General features: G+C 38.6%; 2 protein-coding genes across 2 annotated transcripts; one reads left to right on the top strand and one right to left on the bottom strand.

The window, feature by feature from the left end:
* Window positions 1–1,465: 1,465 nt before the first annotated feature.
* LOC138604970 (GTPase IMAP family member 7-like) lies at window positions 1,466–7,086 on the bottom strand. The gene is made up of 2 exons (XM_069677019.1): window positions 7,029–7,086; window positions 1,466–2,765 (listed from the first exon to the last, which is right to left on the bottom strand). The coding sequence occupies exons 1-2, from the start codon at window positions 7,042–7,044 to the stop codon at window positions 1,657–1,659; spliced, it is 1,125 nt and encodes a 374-aa protein (XP_069533120.1). The 5' UTR covers window positions 7,045–7,086; the 3' UTR covers window positions 1,466–1,656.
* Window positions 7,087–8,563: 1,477 nt separating this feature from the next.
* LOC138604772 (GTPase IMAP family member 8-like) lies at window positions 8,564–22,569 on the top strand. The gene is made up of 6 exons (XM_069676761.1): window positions 8,564–8,591; window positions 10,833–11,449; window positions 11,669–11,677; window positions 14,575–15,635; window positions 19,766–19,875; window positions 20,571–22,569. Exons 1-6 carry the CDS (start codon window positions 8,564–8,566, stop codon window positions 21,677–21,679), a joined length of 2,934 nt encoding a protein of 977 aa, XP_069532862.1. The 3' UTR covers window positions 21,680–22,569.
* The last annotated feature ends 2,658 nt before the right edge of the window (window positions 22,570–25,227 follow it).

Below are 25,227 nucleotides of genomic sequence, written 5' to 3'. Positions count from 1 at the left end.
TTGTGCATAAACTCTCTGTGCTGCGTGATTATTTTTCAATCTTGATAGTTACATGTGAATGGGAGGAGAGGTGGGTGCACACAGTGTTTTTATGAAAAATGAACAAACTCAGGTTGGCAGACAGGAAACGCTACAGGTTGACACAGTCAATGATCACTTTACATCAGTCCCTCATGAAGCAGAGCTGCAACACAGCAGAACAAGTAGCAAAACTACCACACCTAAGTTTGAGTTAAATTTTATGACTTTTATTTCATAATGTCTCGTGCTAATAACAAAGGGACATGAAATTATATTCTATTTGTGGAAAAAGTGGCAACAAAATCAAAGTAAAAAAAGGCTAAAAGAAAGGTTAAAAGTAACTCTAATAAAGACATTATAGTGAGTTGAACTATTTATAGGTTTGTGTTTGTTCTCTAAGAGCTTATTTATTCATTTTATTCTGTACATTTTGGGGCTCCATCCAAGAAAAGTATAACAATCAGTGAGACGACAAATGATTGAACTGCCCATAAAAATAAAAAGCAGACGTGACGTGTCATATTAACTCACCGTTCAGGAACAGAACCACATGGCGGCCATCTTTCTTGGGTTCTGTTTTTTAAACTCTTTCCAATTGGAACCCACATGAAGCTTAATCCTGTTTTTTCTTTCAAGTAATCAGTGAAGGAAAACTGCGCCTGACTCAAATGAACTAAAATCATCATGAAGAAGTTTGATTATTAGAGCTGCAAGGGAACTAATACTTTCAATCAAAGTAATCTCATGAGGTGCATTTATTCTGCAAAAATGTAAGAGTCATGAGTTCAATTATAAGCGTAGCCCGAGTTGAGATGGGATTATTTAAATGTTACAATGTTACAGTTTCATTTAGCAGACGATCGAGACAGGATGTCTTGTTTTATTCATTTATTTATTTATTTATTTTAATAATAATCATCATCAGCAACATCAACAAGATCAGTATAGTCATCATCATCATCATCATGAAAATCCTCAATGTCATCATCATCTATAGCATCAATATCATGAAGGTCAGAGGTGTTCATAAAGAGCTGGGTCTTTAGCTTCTTCTTAAAGGTGAAAGGGACTCTGCAGACCGAGTGGAGTTTGGTAGCTCGTTCCACCACCGGGGGGCGACAGAGGAGAAGAGTCTAGTTAGAGACTTAGGGCCCTGTTGTGATGGGAGTACCAGGCGCCTTTCATTAGCAGAGCGTAGTGGGTGGGACGGAGTGTAGACCTGGATGAGGGCGTTCAGGTCGGCAGGAGACGTTTTTGTTGCTGTTTTGTAAGCGAGCGACAGGGTTTGAATTTGATGCGAGCGGTGACTGGGAGCCAGTGGAGGGATACGAACAGTGGAGGGATACGAGCAGTGGAGGGATATGAGCAGTGGAGGGATACGAGCAGTGGAGGGATACGAGCAGTGGAGGGGTATGAACAGTGGAGGGGTACGAGCAGTGGAGGGATACGAGCAGTGGAGGGATACGAGCAGTGGAGGGATACGAGCAGTGGAGGGATACGAGCAGTGGAGTGATGTGCCATGTGCCAATGATTTGCAAACATGTTAAATTCTCAAATGTCTCCACACAAAATATTCTCAAAGATAATGTAAAAGATTTAAGAAGAGTTCGGAAAAAAGGAAAAAAGGAAAAATAATTAAAACAAACCCCTGAACACATTTACGATTCCCCTTCCAAGTTTTGCGACACCTTCAACTGCAGCGCCAACTATTTGTTCACCTGTGTTTACCAGAGAAAGAAATGGATTCATCTCCTCGGCTTCCCGTCTGGCTATGATTACATGCCTGTTCATCAGGTCATCTTTTTCCTGTCTCAGCTCCCTGTCATGCTGTTCCTTTATTTTATTCATCATGTTTGTCCTCTCCTTTTCTCTCTCCTCTCTGTCTCTCTTTCTCTGTGCTTCGTTCTCTTCCTTTATCTTCTTCTTCTCTTCATCCATCTCCACCTTCATCCACTTCCTCTCCTCCTCTCTCTCCTTCCTCTCCCTCTCTCTCTGAGCCTCGAGTTGCTCACTGATTTTCTTCATCTCTTTTTCATATTTTTCTTGAAGCTTCCTCTCTATTTCTGCTTTTTCTTTGCGTATTTGCTCTTCTTTCTCTTTCAGGATGCGTTTTTTCTCCTCTTCAATCGTCCTTTCAGCCTCTTGGAACATCTCGTTGGTGTAGTGACTTCCTCCGTTCTTCTGGACTATATTTCTGATCTTCTGGAGCAGCTCAGTGACCTGAGAGCGATCCTTCAGCTTATTATTAAAGACATGGTACTGGCCGTTACATCTGGCCACAAGTTCCTGCAGGTCTGGGCTTTCAACCAAGAAGTCTTCAATAGTTGTTCCTTCCATCCCCAACAGGTCACCACCAGTAAAGAGAACCATGCTGTATCTGTCTGCTTCCTGGCCAAAGATCTCTTGAATCCTCTGCACGGTTTGCATCTCCTCTGGAGTGTATCTGCCCAGCCTGATGACCACCAGGAACACATGGGGCCCAGGGGAAGCATAAGAGATGCACTGGGTGATATCTTTCGTTGTTTTGTCCATGCCATACCTGGTGTCAAACAGACCCGGGGTGTCGATTACATGAACCCCTTGTCCATCCACTGTACCTTTGCCTTTAGAACAGTCTACAGTCATAGACTTTGCACTGAACTTTGAATCAAAGCAGTCTCGTCCCAGAATGCTGTTTCCTGTAGCACTCTTCCCAATTCCAGTCTTCCCCACCATCACCATCCTCAGAGCCATGTCCCTTTGTTCTGTATTAAAAAATAAATAACATCAGATAATGAATGCTCTAGATATTCATAAGCTTTTGTAAACTGGAAAATAGAAACATTAAAGTCCAGTTCTCTGCTCTGATCAGGGCAAAAACTCAACAACAGAAATGTTTTTTTCTCATTTATTTTGATTTGCTGACATTTTCAGTAAATGGATGGAGTTCAAATTCTGAAAACTCCATTGCACATTCACAGTGATGCCACATAGTTATTAGAAATTAGAGAAGACACAAGATAAGTGTTGTGATTGTTCCACAGCTCCTAGTCACTGTGCAAAGAACAAACTGAAAAAAGCTGAGCACAAGCAGAGTGTGTCCAGATTTAAAACCCTTATGCCCTCCTCGGGCATTTTTGTACATTTTTCTCTACTTTTTTTTTTGATTTGGCGATCATTTTGGCTGTGTTACAGCTTTTGGCATGAACTTTTGCAGGAACTTTTCTTTTTAGCTAAATTTTTGAAATCCAATGTCTTTTACTCTTACATGTCTTTTATACTCTCGTGATGCATTTTGCACCCTCTGGACACCTTCGTGGCAAAAATGTACCCGCACAGAAAAACCTCTATAAAATCATCATACATCAATATTTTTTTCTGATTTTTTTTTCATAAATCACTTAAACAACTTCAGACCTGCTCAAAACTACCAAACATTCAATAATTTTCAGGATTTTAACCCTTTAAATGCCAGTTTAATTATTTGAATTATTAATTATTTATTTTAAAAAAACACAAAAAGTGAATTATTTTCCATATTATAAATAGTAGGGAGATGGGGCTTTGGTGGTGATTAGAGTGTTGGATATGTCAAAGATTAGCAACAAAATTGATTTGATTGCACCTTCGTGGCCAAAAGTGCCTCATTGATTCCATTTTTTAATCTCGCTGCCATTACAGTATAAAACCATGCATTCTGTAATGTCAGCATTTCATTTAGAAGATAAGTAGTGATATTTGACATTTTTACTGTATTCCACCATATTCAACCCTTTTCCCATTGCAGGCCGATGCATGAAATTCTTGTATTTTTGCCAGTTATATTATGGAGCCGTGTGACTATCAGGGGCCCCGAGAATGATTTGTGTGTGTGTGTGTGTGTGTGTGTGTGTGTGTGTGTGTGTGTGTGTGTGTGTCTGTGAGTGTGTGTGTGCGTGTGTGTGTGAGAGAGTGTGTGAATCTGTAAGCACGCACTGATCATTTCAGGGGTCAGAAATGGTCATCTTTTGAGGGATGTGTTTCATGTGTCTTTGAAGAGGTGCTTGAGTAAAAACATGGCCTCTTTGCTGTACTCAAAAACAAAAACAACTGTTAGTGTGTTTATGCACCTGGCTGCTTTCACAGCCAAAGATAAACATGCACCTGGCTGAGGGGTCATTTCATTAGTGAGCAGAGAAGGAGAAAGACCTGGAACAAAGAGAAGGAGCGAAAATGAAGAGGCATTTCAGTGCAGAAGAGGTTTTAGAAATGGTCATGCAGCCTTTATCTGCCAGCGAGCTGCAGGATTCATCTGAAGAAGACACAAGCTTCATGGGGGAGTCACTGCTGCAGAGAGCACCAGGTCACATGATGCAGGACCTGCTGGTCTGCTGCTGGGAGTGAACTAAACTAAACTAAACTAAACTAAACTAAACCCCTGAAATGATCAGTGCGTGCTTACAGATTCACACACACACACACACACACACACGCACACACACACACACACACACACACACACACACACACTCTCACTCTCACTCTCTCTCTCTCCCTCTCTCTGTCTCTCTCTCTCTCTCTCAATTCATTTATCTGTTTCTCTCAAACACACACACACATACATCACATATTCAAAGCCTGGATATTTCAAATTTGTTCACATTTCATTTGTTCCGTTGTGTTCTCTTTTGTTGTTGAAGTTTTCAAAGTTGTTGCAGTCTGCACAATAAATGTTCCCATTGATGAATCAGATGTTGGTTTAAAAATTATTTCACACACACACACACACACACACACATACACACACACACACACACACACACACACACACACACACACACACACACACACACAAATCATTCTCGGGGCCCCTGATAGTCACACGGCTCCATAATATAACTGGCAAAAATACAAGAATTTCATGCATCGGCCTACAATGGGAAAAGGGTTGAATATGGTGGAATACAGTAAAAATGTCAAATATCACTACTTATCTTCTAAATGAAATGCTGACATTACAGAATGCATGGTTTTATACTGTAATGGCAGCGAGATTAAAAAATGTGGTTTTAATGGAATCAATGAGGCACTTTTGGCCACGAAGGTGTCCAGAGCGAGTATCTGATACTACATGAAAAATACTAATGCAATCAAATCAATTTTGTTGCTAATCTTTGACATATCCAAGACTCTAATCACCACCAAAGCCCCATCTCCCTACTATTTATTATATGGAAAATAATTCACTTTTTGTGTTTTTTTTGTAGTAAATATTAATAATTCAAATAATTAAACTGGCATTTAAAGGGTTAAAATCCTGAAAATTATTGAATGTTTGGTAGTTTTGAGCAGGTCTGAAGTTGTTTAAGTGATTTATGAAAAAAAAATCAGAAAAAAATATTGATGTATGATGATTTTATAGCAGTATTTTGTACGTGTACATTTTTGCCACGAAGGTGTCCAGAGGGAGTATCTGATACTACATGCAAAATAACTAATGCAATCAAATCAATTTCGTTGCTAATCTTTGACATATCCAAGACTCTAATCACCACCAAAGCCCCATCTCCCTACTATTTATTATATGGAAAATAATTCACTTTTTGTGTTTTTTTTAAATAAATAATTAATAATTCAAATAATTAAACTGGCATTTAAAGGGTTAAAATCCTGAAAATGATTGCATGTTTGGTAGTTTTGAGCAGGTCTGAAGTTGTTTAAGTGATTTATGAAAAAAAAATCAGAAAAAAATATTGATGTATGATGATTTTATAGAGGTTTTTCTGTGCGGGTACATTTTTGCCACGAAGGTGTCCAAAGGGTAGTAAATTTGAGGAGGGCATAAGGGTTAAGGACTGGCTCATGTTGAACTTTTATCAGGACATCAATACATGCTGCCCAGGCCGTGCCTTTTTTCATAGACTACTACTATTGTGACCCAAGATGAGACAGGCAAACCTTTTCTCTTTGGAGACTGGATTGATCATTTCAGGATGTCCAGACAATTGCTTTTAAAAACCCAGTAAACAGGAAAAATGTGTGTCTCGTGCTGACTTTGTTCATGTGGTCCACTTACATTTGCTTTGCTTTTGGTCTGAAGACACACAAATGTGTTTCTTTGTGATTCCTAACAGAAAGCAATGTGAACAAATCAGATAGTAACAGCGATGAAGTGAAGCGATGAGTCGCTTGTTTGAATATCTGCTCTCTCTGGTTGTATTTATGGGGAGTTTTGCAACATAAATTCAATTTACAGATGAACAACGTTGGCTCAGTCGCTGTATGTTAGGACTCATTGTCTGGTCGAAACTCCAAACATTAAAAGGCACACCCCCTGCTGGTGGTAAGAGCCCTCTGATTCTGACAAGATATGTTTCTAAATACATTTAAATTATTCTACTGAAATAATCATTATTACAAACCACAGTCAAAAGAAAAATTAAGAGATTAATGAGAAACTACAGAAAATTATTGTTTAATTATTAATATATTTTCATAATTTTTTTCAGTGTTGATTGAAATCTGAACCGTTTCAGGTAATCAGTATGTAGTAGTCAGTGAAGTAAGTTCATTCCATTTGTCTGAGGATACATTACATTACACTTTTTTGTATTTCTTAGATTATTAATATTTTCATAAACAACATGACGATGTTGACTGTTTCGGTGACATAACCCAGTACATCAGAGAACAGGTTTAGCTGGTAACAGCTTCATAGAAGCTTAACTGGCAGGTATAAAAATTAAAACAGCATTCATATGAGCCAATCCTCAACTCCTATTGACGAAGAAATCATGGTTTAAACTGGAAATGATTATTAGAGATTTAAAGTTCTTCTGAATATGTAGTCAGATTATACACTGAAGCAAAAGGTTACGTGAAAAATAAATAATAATATACCTGTTTGCAGTTTTACCCAGAACAATTTTATCGAAGTATTATTCTACAGGAGCTGTAAGTTTTGAATCAAATTAGATTCAGCAGTGATCACGATGTTATAACAATAAAAACAATCAATCAATCAAGTTGAATACAGTATCATGACTTACTCGAGTTGCTTGCCATGTTAAGGTCAAAGATTGCAGAGTAGATGCTTCAGTGAAGTGTAGAAACAGCGTTCAGAGCATCTGCTGCAGCTCCTTTTTAAAGCCCTCAGTAACCAATAGCTGCCCAGGTGTCACAATGAAAGTAAAACTGAAGCTTTATGTCGTTGCTGTGGTTAAATAACGGCTGTTCCACGCCACATGCTGACATCCTCTTAACTGTCCTTGTATACAGCCCGCTGTATAACTTTATTACCTGTTTGAATTGAACCCTAACCTGAAAGCAACATGTCTGTGAAGGTTCTCAGTCATCCAGGTCATGGTAATTCTAGCTGAATCCAAAAGGCAACTGGACTTGAGTACAATGCAATGAGGAATGCAGGGACACATGGCCCAGCATAGGAGAGCAGCTCCTCAGGTCAGGACTGAAAGTGTCAGCCTGTTCAGCACAGTTGAATCACATAACTGTGCATAGAGCTAACTCTTTCATACTTTGTACCTTGTTTATCTGACTTCTCTATAATCGCCGGCTTAATCTCCAGGAACTCTCTTTGTTAAGTGAACGACTCACACCTTGGCTCCCCCCTCCCTCACCGTTTACAAGAAATGGTTGCACTTCTTCAAAACAGCAGGCGCAGCTGCACAAGCAGCACACACCCCTCTGGTCATCCCGAGCAGGTGGTGCGATATTGGCGGCAAAGTTTAAACAAAACTTGTGGTGGCAGCATTTAGTCACCGCAGAGCTGGGACAAATAACCAGCATACTGAAGACTACATCAAAGTTTCCTTACATTTAAATCCAAGTTTATTCTTTTATGTTCTGCAGTGCCATTGCCTGAACCTGAAGGGCTGATCATCATTTACTTTACACTCAAACACCTCTCAGTATTTTTTATACCTCTCTGTTTAAGGAAATTACAGTTTAGAAGGGTATGTAGGAATGTAAAAAGAAAAAAGAAAATAACCCAAAAGCATTCAGGTGTGGATTTACAAGCAGGGCCTGGTTAACTGTTAGGGAGACCTTTGTTTTTGTTTTTTAAGTCAGTTCAAAGCAGGTAAGTTAAAATTAAATTTTATCTGCAACCTTTATGAAAAATATTGAAAATGAAAGAACAAAATAAAGAATATTAAGGTATGTTAACACGGAGCAGTACTTTCAACGGGTTTGTAGCACAAGCATTACAACTAAAATGTAAAAGTTAAATTAAGAATAGTTAAATGTGATCCAGTTTGTGATCGTCTTGTTTATCTTGACAGTTGCTCCACAGATAATTTATTTACTTATTCATTCATTTGTGGTGTTTTTGTTTCAGTGACAGTATAACGATTGTGTTGGGATTAAATCATACATAAACATAAAGCACATAAAACATCTCAGTATGGAGAGGTTGCTATTTAGTTCACTTTCACTTTCAACTTGATGTACACTGTACAACTATTTGTGGGTGTGGTTTGCAGCATGTAGCTGTATGACAAAGAGGAGAAGCAGTAGAAAGGCTGAATCTTCACCTGCACCAGCACCTGCACTCTGTAGCCCAAACATGGCCAGCAAATATTACTGCTACGATGGTAAGTGATGATACTACTCTACTCATGTTGTTTAAGATACACTCCAAGATTTTGATATTGTATCCAACAGCAACAACAATCCCTTAGTTTCCTCTCTGCTCACTGCTAATTTTATCAAAGGAGCATGCCAAGTGTGTGTGTGTGTGTGTGTGTGTGTTTATACTCTGGCCTTGGTGTATACTCGATCCTGATTGGCTGCAGTGTCATCAGCCATGATCATACTGTTATATTATACTTCATGTCAACTCCACACAACGTTTTTGACTTTGAATCTGGCTACTGTACCGTCAGCTTCATGGCACATAGCTGACCCGGTGTGCACAATGAGCCACGCCATGGACTAAAAATGTCTTCTGTTTCCAAGTACTATCTAAGATCTGTTACATACACTGCAGTCGTGATTAACATTTACATGACATGAGAAACTTATTGGATGGTCATGATTTTTTCACGCATTATCAGGGAAACTGAGTTACGGCTTCAACTTTATATTTAAGTTGCATTAAAATATAACTTTCCATTATCAGCACTTAATGGTCTCGTGCTGAAGACCTCCAAGTCATCCATTAATTCCTGATAATGTACACCTCCTTAGGCATTGATCCTTATATCTATCATGGAGAGAAATCCAACAATGCAAAGCGAAAAATAACATTTAAAAAGGCAAATACTACAACATATATTACATCAGACAATACAAAGTGACTGTAGTGCATCACGTTCAACACCCCGTGCTCAGTCCATACATGAACTCTGCGGTCTACTTGGGGCCCAAACACTGATTTAATAACTCGACAGACTGAGGGACAAAAGAGTTCCTCAGTCTATTCAGTCGAGCCTGTGGGACTCTAAATCTTCTGTTTGATGGCAGAAGCTGATATTCTTCAAATAAAATACGGGAGGGGTCAGATGTAATATTACTTGACAGAGACAGCATTCTTTAAGTATATGCTGCTTGAAAATCTGACTCACAATCTTTGGGCAGATACGTAACAGTCTAGCAAGTTGGGCTTTAAGTTGAGCACAAAGACAACTATACTAAGCACTGATTGTGGCTTTAGCTTGTCGAGAGGCTTTTAATTTAGCAAGAGTAAAATGCCTTCAGTTTCTTCTCCAGCACTCAAGGCCATGGACGTGTTTTTTAATTCTTCAACAATGTATCACTGTGCAGGTGAAACAGGTTTGCTTGAGGAAGCCATCTTTTTAAGTCCGCTGCGTAATACTAGTGTATTAGCAGCATTGAGTGAAAATATCTGCTCAGTTGTAAACTAAACAATGAAAGATTAAACCGTGTAGCCTACATTGAATACGCATATGAAGTTAATAACAGCTCCAGTGAAAGCTGATAACTGACAACTCAAAACAAGTAACGATAATTTGTAGATAAAAATCCAATGTGGTTATTTTTAAGGTTTCTTCATTTAAATTAGCCTATAAATTAAAGTCATAGCCCTAAAGAGCTGCACATTGCATCTATATTATCTGTAAAAACAAAAATAAAAACAAACTTCTTACCTGAGATGGGAGTAAAATGTGAAGGTCACAAACCCAGGATAGTTTGTTTTAGCAGAAGGAGAGAAACCTGGTGTCAGCGGATGAAGAATGCACCCTGTGTGCAGCTGTCAGATAACAACATTCTGCTAAGGAGGTGTTTCACATTACTGAGTACATTAACATCACAGTAGGCAATTTATTGACATTTTAGTTTATTTGTATATTTCTTTAAAAAATCTTTACATCCATTTACACCCAACGAACATGAGATAAAATGCTGTGACCAACAAAAAAAGAAACAAATGTGGTAAAATTAATGACTTAATTCAGCCTAACCGGCCCTGCACTCATCGTACACGAGTGGAGTATCCACAAACTAAAGCTAGGGGGCAAGTCACAACAGAATGACAGAGAAAGGTAAGTGAAGTTAAAGATGAAAACAATGCCCTGAACTCTTACCTCCGACCCTTTCTCCTGAATTTGACCTGCACCATAAGTGAGGGGGTACATGTGTTTAGGGGAGTGGCTTTTCCATTCTTTTTGTTTGATAGTATAAAAATCGAGTTGAGTTTCTTTAATATGGCCTACTACAGTTTTAAATAAAGCTCCATAAAGGACCCATGTTGAATTAGGTACGTAAATGCTCCGTCTAGAGTTCAGCAGAGACTGTAAAAGCTAACATTATACTGATACAAAAGCTTAAGAGTATCTGTAGTATTCATTCATGTTATTTATTCTTCCATGCAGGACAAAATGATGTGGATCTGAGGATAGTGATGGTGGGGAAGACTGGAAATGGAAAGAGTGCCACTGGGAACACCATTCTGGGACGAAAGTGCTTTGAATCAAAGTTCAGTGCAAAGTCTATGACTGTAGACTGTTCAAAGGGCAAAGGTACAGTTGATGGACAGAAGGTTGCTGTAATCGACACCCCGGGTCTGTTTGACACCAGGTTTGGCATGGACAAAACAGCTGAAGATATAAGCCAGTGCATCTCCTTTGCTCTTCCTGGGCCCCATGTGTTCCTGGTGGTCATCAGGCTGGGCCGATTTACTGAAGAAGAGAAGCAGACGGTGCAGAGGATTCAAGAGATCTTTGGCCAGGCAGCAGACAGATACAGCATGGTTCTCTTTACTGGTGGTGACCAGTTGGAGATGGAAGAAACAACTATTGAAGACTTCTTGGTTGAAAGCCCAGACCTGCAGGAACTTGTGGCCAGATGTAACGGCCAGTACCATGTCTTTAATAATAACCTGAAGGATCGCTCTCAGGTCACTGAGCTGCTCCAGAAGATCAGAAATATAGTCCAGAAGAACGGAGGAAGTCACTACACCAACGAGATGTTCCAAGAGGCTGAAAGGGTCGTGGAAGAGGAGAAACAACGCATCCGGAGAGAGAAAGAAGAGCAAATCCGAAGAGAAAAGGAGGAACTGGAGAGGAAAATTCAGAGAAAATATGATGAAGAGATGAGGAGAATAACTGAGCGTCTCAATGCTGAGAGAGAAAGAGAGAGGAGAGAGAGAGAAAGGGAAAGACAGAGGGAAAGGGAGAGAAGGGAGATGGAGAGGAGGATTGAGATGGAGGAAAGAGAAGCTGAGAGGAGGAGAGAGCAAGAGCAAAGAGAGAGGGAGATGGAAATTATGAGGATGTCTTTAAAGAGACAGCGTGCAATAGAGCTGGAAGAAGAAAGCGAAAGGTTGAGAAGGCAAGCACAGCGGCGAGCTGAACCCGATGACGATTGTACAATTCTCTGATTGGGTTATCTGGTTAGTTTTTTTCATCTTTGTCAAACTGTTCAGAAGCTGATTTAACTATTTACCTTCTGAAATTGGCAAGTGAAATAAAGGATTAAAACCGCCTCCTCAGCACTGGATTAACCCGACGCTGAGGTAACAGACATATTCACATTTAAAATTTTAATTTGGAGTTAAAGGTAATACTCATCAGATAATAATGCACATACACTATTTCATACAATTGATAAAAATAGAAAAATGTTAACTATCATTATTGGTAGTAATATTTAAAGCATTAGAGTATAATTGAAACGATTGATTGAAATCGATAAAAAAAGATCTTGGGGCGCGGGTTAAGTTCAGTGGGTAGAGCGGGCGCCCTACGTGAAGAGGATCATCGATGCAGCGGCCGTCACCTACACCCGCCCTCTGCCCTTGGCTGCACGTCATCCCCAAATCTCTTATCGCCTACTTCCCGTCTCTTTGCAGCTGTCCTATCAATGAAGAAAAATGGCATAGAAATAAAAAATAATACAATCTTTCACTTCAAATGTAAAATCTTACAAATACCCAAATCTATGTTTTTCTGATTGTAACTTTTGTTTTTAAGATTCTATTGAATATATCTGATAAGATGTTGCATGTTGTACTTTCTGTTCAGTGTTATTAAGCAGCCTTTCCTTGAATTGCCTTTTTGTTTAATGTGCGTTATTCAAATAAACTTTAGTTGCCATATCTTACAGCCCTGACCTACACATGATGCATTTCCTTTTTGTGACACATAATTCATTACATAAGTAAATGTGAAAATGTATAAATCACAAACATGTCTGATAATAAAGAATCAAATTCAAAACGGAGGGAAATAATCCTGAACAGTGTAAATTAACCCATAATTTATGAAATTTGAAATGTTTTTAAAAACTCAGTTTAAACAATTTGTTTCAAAGAATGAACCTAAACCACATCTTAAGAACTGACATATACACATATACAATTGTTTGCAGAGGGTATCGTTTCACTCCGACATAGACACACAATAGTAATCATCATGTGAAAAGCAACAATTTTATTCTATTCAATTTGTTATATAAATAAATTAAGTCATTGTTAATCAAGCTGCATAAATGATGCTGAGTAGTTCAATCTAAATGTAGAAACAAATAGAACATGCTTTTACATTTGCATTTGACAGGGGGAGCAGTGCTCAGCGTTATGTGGCACTTAAAAGAACTGCTGCCTTTTCTTGTAAATGCTGAGGGAGTGGGGAGCAGGCTGTGAGGTTTAAAGTAAACAGGGAGTTTCTGGTAAAGAGACAGGTATGGATACACAAGTCAGATAAGCAAACTATTTATAAAGGGCCCTTCAGGGCTCAGTTCAAACAGAAAGCAAAAGTAACACAGCCAGGGGAACTTGCAAAGGAAAGTTCAGAAGATTTGAAAGAAAACTTGTAGTCAACAACATAAGCTCTTTCTGTACCTAAGACTCTGGACTGATTAGACATTAACTAAGACATTATCATGCATTTAAAGTGAACACTAAAGATTTGCAACAACAGGTCATGTCAACATTTTAGAAAAAGCTCAAGAGTTGAAAATGTTTTAAGGTACTTTGCAAATTGCACACAATAATTGAGGACCAACTTGTGGCAGCACTTCCACATGAAACAGAGTATGTAACTTATTAGATGTTGGACATTGCTGCATCCATGAGCAGTTTATGGAGATTAATCTAATAGTTATATTCTTCTGTAATAATCTAATTTATACCACATCTATTAAGAAAAATGCTTCTGCAACCAAAACAAGCAGATAAAGTTTTGTTTCACTTTCATTGTGACCAGTGCAGCTAGTTGTGGGTGTTGGCTGGTGAGTTATTATATAAGAAGCTGCAGCAGACAGACTGAAATCAGTGCCTTCACTTCAGCTACAGCTACAGTACCAACTCAATACTCTTTAACTTAAACATGGACGGCAACTACTACAACCCTAACATGGCGGGCAACTATTACAACCCTAACATGGCCATAAACTCAGGTAAGTTATGACAATGTACCCATGTTTAAAAGTTCAATAATTTTGTGGTGGTATAAAAGGAATCACTGTTGAATCAAAATATGATGTGTTAAGGTGCCACTGTAGCTCTTACAGACAAATAACTCTGAATTACACTGGGTAGAAATAAAAGGACGTATTTACCATTTTGTATTCCTGCCCGAACACTTTGTTCAAGATCGTAATCTGACAACATATTTTTGAGTACTTTTATACATTTAGTCGTGATTTCTTTGCAACTAGGAAACCGATTGTGACTGATGATGAAAATGATGTGCTTAAAAGATTTCTTTTTTTCAATTAAAAATAACGTTGCTTTAAATTGCTTAGATGTAACTCTGCACCTTTAATGAACACCACATGGACATGTACAGGTCATAACTTTAATCGGAGGGGCTCTTTAAAGATTTGGCCCATGTTTGAGCTACAAAAATGGCATTTTTCTCCTCTTTTGGAGGAAGGTTCAGAAGTGTGTTTCAAAATAAAGCACTGTCACCAGCCAAACCCTGTCTCCACACAGTTTCATGATAATGTGATGAGAAACCCAACAATTTTCCTTTAGGCTCTCAAAGCTGCATAGATGTAGATCCCCCTTCTTTGTATAGATTGCAGTGAGTACAATGTATGAACAACCTGGTGTACATTATAGTCTAATGACGCTCATTCTTCTACACAGGACTTAGCAGAACAAATAACGAGGAGCTGAGGATAGTGATGGTGGGGAAGACTGGAATTGGGAAGAGTGCCACTGGGAACACCATTCTGGGACGAAAGTGCTTTGAATCAAAGTTCGGTGCAAAGTCTATGACTGTAGACTGTTCAAAGGGCAAAGGTACAGTTGATGGACAGAAGGTTGCTGTAATCGACACCCCGGGTCTGTTTGACACCAGGTTTGGCATGGACAAAACAGCTGCAGACATAAGCCAGTGCATCACTTATGCTTCCCCTGGGCCCCATGTGTTCCTGGTGGTCATCAGGCTGGGCAGATACACTGAAGAAGAGAAGCAGACGGTGCAGAGGATTCAAGAGATCTTTGGCCAGGCAGCAGACAGATACAGCATGGTTCTCTTTACTGGTGGTGACCAGTTGGAGATGGAAGAAACAACTATTGAAGACTTCTTGGTTGAAAGCCCAGACCTGCAGGAACTTGTGGCCAGATGTAACGGCCAGTACCATGTCTTCAATAATACTAATAAAAAAGATCGCTCTCAGGTCACTGAGCTGCTCCAGAAGATCAGAAATATAGTCCAGAAGAACGGAGGAAGTCACTACACCAACGAGATGTTCCAAGAGGCTGAAAGGGTCGTGGAAGAGGAAAAACAACGCATCCTAAAAGAGAAAGAAGAGCAAATACGCAAAGAAAAAGAAGAACTGGAGAGGAAAGTTCAACAAAAATATGAAAAAGAGATGAAGAAAATCAGTGAGCAACTCGAGGCTCAGAGAGAGAGGGAGAGGAAGGAGAGAGAGGAGGAGAGGAAGAGGGAGAAGCAGGAGATGAATGAGGAGAGGCAGAGAGAGAGGGAAGAAAGACAAGCAGAGAGGATGAGAGAGAGAGAGGAAAAAGAAAGAGATCTGAGTAAATTAAAGGAACAGTATGACAGTGATCTGAAAGACCAGATGAAAAGATTGCACAACAGGCATGACACTGAGGCCAGAGAGGAAGCTGAGGAGTTAAATCCATTTTATCATCTGGTTAAAGCTGGTAAATCAGTAGTGAAGGCAGGCAAGAGTGTGGTGAAAGCATTTTGGAGCTTGTTCAAGTGAGTGCTTTCACATTCCTGTTTAACAAGAGATTAATCATCCAGACAAACCTGCACACAAGAATTTACAAAATATATAAATACATATATATTGGTCCTGTTATCTAAGGGAATAAAGTAATTTAGTTTATTCGTTATGATTGTGACAATAAGGTAGTGAGGCTCAGAGAGTCATCATATTATATTATCACATTGCCATTCAATGCATTTTACGATAAAATGGGCCTAAGGGTATTTGTGAGTAGAATAGCTTTGAAAGCATAATGTATTTGCATATCATTAACTTTCTGAAAGATCACGTTATAACTCAAGCTAAGTTTAAGAATAACTGTCTCTCACTTTATTACGTTTGGATTTTTATTTCCATTTAACCACTGCACTCTGTTGTCGTCTGATAATTATCCTTATTTAGAAAAATGTGCAGTCGTCTGTTGGAACATTTTTTGGGGCTTTTTCTTAAATGTGTTTCCACCTACAGTAATGAGTTCATGCTGTTTGTTTTTATCTAACCCAATTTAATTTACTGTTATTAGTCAAAGTTTCAGTTTTAAATCAGATCATTTATTTCATGCTTTATGTAGATGATGTATGCTCTAAAAGAAAAATGTGTTTCTGTGCTAAACTAATCCTGAAATAAAGATGTAATATTGAGACTAAAACTTTGTCAAAGTCATAATGAAACTCTAAAAAGTTCAAAGGTCACAGGTAATGCTTTTTCAGGTACTTGTACTTAAACTGAGGTAGACGTGGTAACTCTGAAAGAGTCCACTTCATTTGAAATAGCTGTCAAATACATCTTCACATTTCAACTGGAATGAGTATCAGAAATAATCCTCTACTTGTGCAAAATGAGGGCGCAGATATGTTATCTCATATATTGATGTTACATTGGCTGTTTTAGAGTGAAGTAGAATTCCCTGAGGAAAATTAAAGCAATAAATCACTCAAAAAACATTTTTGCATTTATAGCCCCTGTGAGGAGTTTTTTACTGCTTATGAAACAGCCTGAAATTAATTCTGATGACTCTACATGACCTACGAAAGCAAACCAGACCATCAGCGCCAGGATCGATTATTTCTATATAGTTATTTTTTATGGCTGAAACCACTGGTGGGGGGGCGTAGGTGTCAGACGAAGCATTTAACTGCACGCTGCCTTTGTTTATATTTTCTAGGGCAAAAGTTTTAAGTGAGTGATACATGTGACTGTTAAAGAAAGCAGGGTACGATTTTTTCTTAAAAACCATCACGTAAGCATGTACAGGACAAAATCAGCGAAGAGATAAGAGGTACTAAGATAAGAGGCTTTGTCCACAGGGGGCGCCAAAATCAACACAAACCAAAAGTTCCTCACAGGAGCTTTAATAAAATAAATCTAGATTTTATTGAAAAGGGCTCTAAGCTGTTCACTTAAGATTAATGACAAGTGACTTGTCAGCAAAATGTCCATCTGACATTTGTTAATGCTTGAAAACATTGAATTCAATTTGTTATATAAATAAATTAAGTCATTGTTAATCAAACTGCATAAATGATGCTGAGTAGTTCAATCTAAATGTAGAAACAAATAGATGAAGCGAGTGTTGCCACTCTTACAATACGAAGAGATTCAACAGGCTGCCCTCGAGGTGTCAATCCCGAGACTTTCCTGCTAGCGACGGAACGTTCATTAATCTTCCGCCTGTGGCACTCACGGATCGACGGGACTGTGCTAGCGGGCCCTTAGCCCTCGAGGAATGATTGACTTAAGATCCCAATTTTAATCAATGATAAATATTAAATAACATCAATATAGATTTTTGAAAAATAAATTTTAATCTATGACAATCAAAAGATTCACAAGATTTTTACTTTAAATCTTCATTTTAATCTCTAACTATAAAGTATGTAACTATATAATTTTAACTTTGTCTCTATTAGATAATCAATAACAACTTATTACTTTAAATCTTAACATCAATCTCGGCTAGTTTCCCTATCCCCTTGTCCGGTTACCACCATGGGTCCCCTAGTGTCCGCTCCTCGCTCACTGGCCTCGTCCTCGACCTGAGACACTTATGAGCCTTGAGGCGTGCGGACACAGGAAGGGGGGGAAGGCGGAGTAAGGCTTCCCTAAGTGATTCTCTACCACTGGCTCCTGTAGGTCTCCCGACGCCCTGACAAACTTTTTACTACTCACTTAGTTTTGTTGTCTAGTACTTAGCCCCTATAGGAGTCTCCTATAGGGGCACCTGCACTCTAGCTGGAAAGTGCCTGGGTCAAACAGGGGTGAACATCTGCTGGCTCAAAAAAAAATAAAATAAAATGAAAAATAATTGTAAAAAAAAAATTAAACACCTGCTATGTCTGGGTCACAGAAAGTTGAACACGTTCCATCTCTGGGTCACAAAAAGTTTAACACTTGCTCTGAGAGTTGGACGCACTTCCTGTTCACAGGAAGCCCGGGAGCTCCGTCTTCGTTTGAACAGTTTACCTAGTTTTTATCTCGTTTCTAATTTGCATTCTACGCTGCACCTCTAGATCCTGGCATGTTTCACCGAGTGTAATTGTTTTAGCGATCACGCTCTCCGATCTTTAAACATTGAAGTTCGCCGGTCTGGACAGCCTTCCGAGGCTAGCACTACCGGCTTGTTTTTAGCCGCTTTTAGCTAACATGGTAACAGGGACTACTGATACACCTGCAAGACGGAACCAACTGTCAACCGCAGACTGAACCGGGAGATACTCACGGCCACATAACCTGCTTACCGGAGGCTGATCTATCGCAGCAGGCCCAGTCTTTGGACCTGTGCCGGTAAGTCTCGTCTCTGCTAGGACCTCCTGTGTATTACGTTACAAGCCTACTTTCCGCTGTGGGCTCCCGTTGTGGAGCCCCTGCGTGTAAGTTTTCATGCCTTCTACACCAAAAAAAGAAAAGCATTTACCCCTGTCACGACTCCTTTACTGGCCATAGCTGTTTCTCTTTCCCCAGCGACCACCAACGGAGCCTACAATCATGCCCCCACTCACCTTACCATCCGGATGCGACAACTGGACTCGACCTTCACATGTCTGGATGCGGCAAATAATATTGCCAGTATAAAATGCTTAAACCTTAAAAAAGTAAAAACGTATCTTTGTCTAATATCACACCGAGCAGATTATATGTTGTCAAGCAAATGCTATCATTTTAAAAAGTAATATTATGAGCAAACAATCTTTTAAGCATATAAGGTAACTTCAACCTGTCAGTCTCTTCAATTTGTTTTGTAATCAACTATTGATGAAGATTCAATAATCAAATTTTATCAGCCATCCCATCCTAAAGACGGCCTGTCCAATATGAAACAGAACACTATAATTGCGCAACTTCTCCTATTCATTCAACATAGAACATGCTTTTACATTTGCATTTGATAGGGGGAGCAGTGCTCAGCGTTATGTGGCACTTAAAAGAACTGCTGCCTTTTCTTGTAAATGCTGAGGGAGTGGGGAGCAGGCTGTGAGGTTTAAAGTAAACAGGGAGTTTCTGGTAAAGAGACAGGTATGGATACACAAGTCAGATAAGCAAACTATTTATAAAGGGCCCTTCAGGGCTCAGTTCAAACAGAAAGCAAAAGTAACACAGCCAGGGGAACTTGCAAAGGAAAGTTCAGAAGATTTGAAAGAAAACTTGTAGTCAACAACATAAGCTCTTTCTGTACCTAAGACTCTGGACTGATTAGACATTAACTAAGACATTATCATGCATTTAAAGTGAACACTAAAGATTTGCAACAACAGGTCATGTCAACATTTTAGAAAAAGCTCAAGAGTTGAAAATGTTTTAAGGTACTTTGCAAATTGCACACAATAATTGAGGACCAACTTGTGGCAGCACTTCCACATGAAACAGAGTATGTAACTTATTAGATGTTGGACATTGCTGCATCCATGAGCAGTTTATGGAGATTAATCTAATAGTTATATTCTTCTGTAATAATCTAATTTATACCACATCTATTAAGAAAAATGCTTCTGCAACCAAAACAAGCAGATAAAGTTTTGTTTCACTTTCATTGTGACCAGTGCAGCTAGTTGTGGGTGTTGGCTGGTGAGTTATTATATAAGAAGCTGCAGCAGACAGACTGAAATCAGTGCCTTCACTTCAGCTACAGCTACAGTACCAACTCAATACTCTTTAACTTAAACATGGACGGCAACTACTACAACCCTAACATGGCGGGCAACTATTACAACCCTAACATGGCCATAAACTCAGGTAAGTTATGACAATGTACCCATGTTTAAAAGTTCAATAATTTTGTGGTGGTATAAAAGGAATCACTGTTGAATCAAAATATGATGTGTTAAGGTGCCACTGTAGCTCTTACAGACAAATAACTCTGAATTACACTGGGTAGAAATAAAAGGACGTATTTACCATTTTGTATTCCTGCCCGAACACTTTGTTCAAGATCGTAATCTGACAACATATTTTTGAGTACTTTTATACATTTAGTCGTGATTTCTTTGCAACTAGGAAACCGATTGTGACTGATGATGAAAATGATGTGCTTAAAAGATTTCTTTTTTTCAATTAAAAATAACGTTGCTTTAAATTGCTTAGATGTAACTCTGCACCTTTAATGAACACCACATGGACATGTACAGGTCATAACTTTAATCGGAGGGGCTCTTTAAAGATTTGGCCCATGTTTGAGCTACAAAAATGGCATTTTTCTCCTCTTTTGGAGGAAGGTTCAGAAGTTGTGTTTCAAAATAAAGCGCTGTCACCAGCCAAACCCTGTCTCCACACAGTTTCATGATAATGTGATGAGAAACCCAACAATTTTCCTTTAGGCTCTCAAAGCTGCATAGATGTAGATCCCCCTTCTTTGTATAGATTGCAGTGAGTACAATGTATGAACAACCTGGTGTACATTATAGTCTAATGACGCTCATTCTTCTACACAGGACTTAGCAGAACAAATAACGAGGAGCTGAGGATGGTGATGGTGGGGAAGACTGGAATTGGGAAGAGTGCCACTGGGAACACCATTCTGGGACGAAAGTGCTTTGAATCAAAGTTCGGTGCAAAGTCTATGACTGTAGACTGTTCAAAGGGCAAAGGTACAGTTGATGGACAGAAGGTTGCTGTAATCGACACCCCGGGTCTGTTTGACACCAGGTTTGGCATGGACAAAACAGCTGAAGACATAAGCCAGTGCATCACTTATGCTTCCCCTGGGCCCCATGTGTTCCTGGTGGTCATCAGGCTGGGCAGATACACTGAAGAAGAGAAGCAGACGGTGCAGAGGATTCAAGAGATCTTTGGCCAGGCAGCAGACAGATACAGCATGGTTCTCTTTACTGGTGGTGACCAGTTGGAGATGGAAGAAACAACTGTTGAAGACTTCTTGGTTGAAAGCCCAGACCTGCAGGAACTTGTGGCCAGATGTAACGGCCAGTACCATGTCTTTAATAATACTAATAAAAAAGATCGCTCTCAGGTCACTGAGCTGCTCCAGAAGATCAGAAATATAGTCCAGAAGAACGGAGGAAGTCACTACACCAACGAGATGTTCCAAGAGGCTGAAAGGGTCGTGGAAGAGGAAAAACAACGCATCCTAAAAGAGAAAGAAGAGCAAATACGCAAAGAAAAAGAAGAACTGGAGAGGAAAGTTCAACAAAAATATGAAAAAGAGATGAAGAAAATCAGTGAGCAACTCGAGGCTCAGAGAGAGAGGGAGAGGAAGGAGAGAGAGGAGGAGAGGAAGAGGGAGAAGCAGGAGATGAATGAGGAGAGGCAGAGAGAGAGGGAAGAAAGACAAGCAGAGAGGATGAGAGAGAGAGAGGAAAAAGAAAGAGATCTGAGTAAATTAAAGGAACAGTATGACAGTGATCTGAAAGACCAGATGAAAAGATTGCACAACAGGCATGACACTGAGGCCAGAGAGGAAGCTGAGGAGTTAAATCCATTATTTCCGCTGATAAAAGCTGGTGAACTCGTAGTTGAGGCAGGCAGAAATGTAGTTAATGGAGTAAGACATTTGGGAAAGGCGATTGGGAGCTTGTTCAAGTGAGTGTTTTCACATTCCTGTAGTTTAACAACACGCACACAGGAATACAAAATATATAAATACAGAAATATTCTATCTGTAGAACTATAATCACAACTTATTTTTTCAGTTATCTAAGACATTGATCATTTTGTGTTCTCACATTGCCATCCAATGCATTTAACAATGACTTGTGTGTTGAGTAGCTTTTAATCACAATGTCATTAACCTTTTAAACATCATGTTGTAGCTTAGTTTAAAGCTGTTTCTTACTATATTACGTTTGGATTTTTATTTCCATTTAACCACTGCACTCTGTTGTCGTCTGATAATTATCCTTATTTAGAAAAATGTGCAGTCGTCTGTTGGAACATTTTTTGGGGCTTTTTCTTAAATGTGTTTCCGCCTACAGTAATGAGTTCATGCTGTTTGTTTTTATCTAACCCAATTTAATTTACTGACAGTCAAAGTTTCAGTTTTAAATCAGATCATTTATTTCATGCTTTATGTAGATGATGTATGCTCTAAAAGAAAAATGTAATTCTGTGCTAAACTAATCCTGAAATAAAGATGTAATATTGAGACTAAAACTTTGTCAAAGTCATAATTAAACTCTAAATTAAAAAGTTCAAAGGTCACAGGTAATGCTTTTTCAGGTACTCGTACTTAAACTGAGGTAGACGTGGTAACTCTGAAACAGTCCACTTCATTTGAAATAGCTGTCAAATACATCTTCACATTTCAAATGGAATGAGTATCAGAAATAATCCTCTACTTAAGTATACGTATAAAAACTGTGGGCATTTTCTGTAAATGGTAGAGGAAGGAGTGAACAGCTTAAATATGAAAAACTCATCATGTCTCTCAGTCTTCATCACATACACATTTATGTTCTTCTTTTTATCCAAATAACATTTTGTAGTACATTATTGTATCTATTTTTCTCATAATGTCCATTAAGAGTTGTTCTCTGAGGGGAAAACATTCGTCAAAGGGCTCTTATTTGCTGACATACTTTAATACTTTTTGTAGTTTGTATATAATACACAAACACGTTTCATCACAGCAAAACATGTACTAAAGACATTTGTAAATGCTTGAACACAGTGTATTCCAAATGTTACATGAAAATATTAAATCTCTTCGATCAAACTGCATAAATAGTTTTGAGTACTTTTCATTCGATCATAGTTGTCATTCGATAGAGGGAGTCGTGCACAGTACGTTTTAGAGCTCAGAAGAAATGTTGCCATTTCTTGTAAATGGTGAGGGCGGGGAGAGCAAGGTGTGTGGAGTACAGGTAACACAGGGAGTTCGTAAAACGTACAGCAGGCATGAATAGTCAGATAAAGAAGTTACAAGCCAGGGCACTAATTAAGCACTGCAGTTAATCATTGTTCATGATGATTGGAATCAACTATACAAGTGACTCAGCATGATGACCTGCTATGTGCAGCTAATTATTGTCTTATCTTAACAGTTAAGCTATGACACGCCAGATGTAGGTTTCTTGTAAAAGGCTCAAGGTTTTAAAATCATATAAAGTACAATCTTGAACACATCGTAACTGAAGAACATAAATAAGTCACTCATAAGGACTCAATATTTGGGGGACCAGATCTGCAAGGATACTGCTGTGATTTTATAGTGCAATGTCTGTAATGTCCAAATTTTAACTGGAGATCAAAGTTAATCAGAATCAGCTTTATTGGCCAGGTATGTGCCCATACGAGGATTTTGACTCCGGTTTAACTTGGCTCTCTTCGTACAAGCATTAAATCTCAAAGCTCCTGTGAGGAACTTTCTGTTTGTGTTGATTTTGGCGCCCCCTGTGGACACAGCTGTACCTCTCATCTCTTTGCTGATTTTGTCCTGTACATTCTTAAGTGGTGTTTTTTAACAAAAACATATTTTACAGTCATATGTATCACTCACTTTCAATTTTTGTCCTGGAAAATGTAACCAAAGAGAGCGTGCAGTGAATCGCTCCATCTGACTCCTACCCCCCGCCAGCGGTTTCAGGCATTAAAAATAACTTTATAGAAGTAATCAATCTCGTCGCTGACGGTCTGCTTTGCTTTTGTACGTCCTATAAAGTAATCACAATTAATATCAGTCTGTTTCATAACCAAACTCCTCACAGGGGCTTTAAATATTAAACCAATACATACAAACCTACATAAGACAATAGTGCAATTGTGAAGAGTTTGGAGGATGCTGAAATATATGATACAACATTTTAGTTACGTTACAGATGGGTTAATTTACAAGAGGTGAAGAGTTTTTTCAGTATTTACAGTAAAAGGGGTTTTTGAGAGACAGACTCAGCCTTCTTAATCAGTTCATTCAGTCTGTTGGCGTATTTTGCTGTGACGCCAGCACCCAGTGCACAACAGCAAAGAAGATCGTGCTGGCAACAACAGACTGGTTAAACAAGAGGAGCATTTTTCTGCAACGCCTACCGGATGGGAGAAGTTTAAACAGTTTATTGTTCAAATGAGTGGTTCCACAATCAGGCGTTTTTACCACAGAGGAACACTCCAGAGGCTCCCTCTAAAGGGAACATCCCAAATATTTCAAAAATACATTTTAATCCACAGAACTATATTCATTGTCAGAGTGCATCATTGTTGGTAGAGCTGTACTATAGGTTAGTAGGGATAAGTCACTTATCATATCAAAGTGTAACAATGCCATCTAGTGTCCGTTTTCCAAAACATTTTGAAAATTGCCAAAAGACATTTTATGTGTAGATTAACTTTTGACAGAGTAAAATGTTTGCATCAAATGTTTAAGATCATATCATAAGTCACACTCAGTTGGACATCACATTACTCTTAATTTATCACATTTTTTTTAATCGTCATATTTCACTGCACTTTGTTTTCCATAATAAGAAAATTGTTTTCATGTTTGTTTTATTGTGTTTTCCTGTTTTCAACAGTTTAATCATGTTCAGTATTCTTGCATCTTTTATAATTGCATCTAATTTAGAAATCAATTCACTGTATCACAGATGATTCAGTTCAATAGTATTACAGTTTTTCTTGATTGCTTTGATGCAGCAGTCAACTCAAACTCCACATTTTCAAAACAGCTAACACACAGGCCGAAACAGTGGCACTCATGGTCGAAATGACACATTTTGTTTGCAGAAGGCTCTAACCGTGCCAAAACATTTCAAATATGCAACAAAAGCACATTTTGCCTTCAAACAACACAACTTGCAAACAAGTGTATGAGCTCTTCCAATCAACCATTACACAGTGGACAACAAAATACAAAATACAGCACTCAGTGCGGATCAGTGCACCATTGCTTGTCATTGTAGCCTATTACTGTACGTAGCTGTCATGCCAGTGCCATTTGTTGTCAAATTTGCCTTCTTGCAAAGAATTGGATCCAGAATCAGAAATGCTTTGATGCAAATTTTTTTGATTCCATTGATTCTTTTTTTCAAACTTTGGCTGAAAACTGAAACACTGTAAATATTACACAAAATACATAAATACCAAAATAAAAATCTATTAGAGTAAAATAAATTAAGAAAATAAAAATAAAATCTATTACAG

This window comes from Semicossyphus pulcher, unplaced genomic scaffold (assembly GCF_022749685.1).
Source record: "Semicossyphus pulcher isolate SPU_LCO1_2020_fin unplaced genomic scaffold, fSemPul1.0.p SCAF_27, whole genome shotgun sequence".
NCBI lineage: Eukaryota > Metazoa > Chordata > Actinopteri > Labriformes > Labridae > Semicossyphus > Semicossyphus pulcher.
Note: the sequence above shows the minus strand (reverse complement) of the source record. Positions and strands in the feature narration are given on the sequence as shown.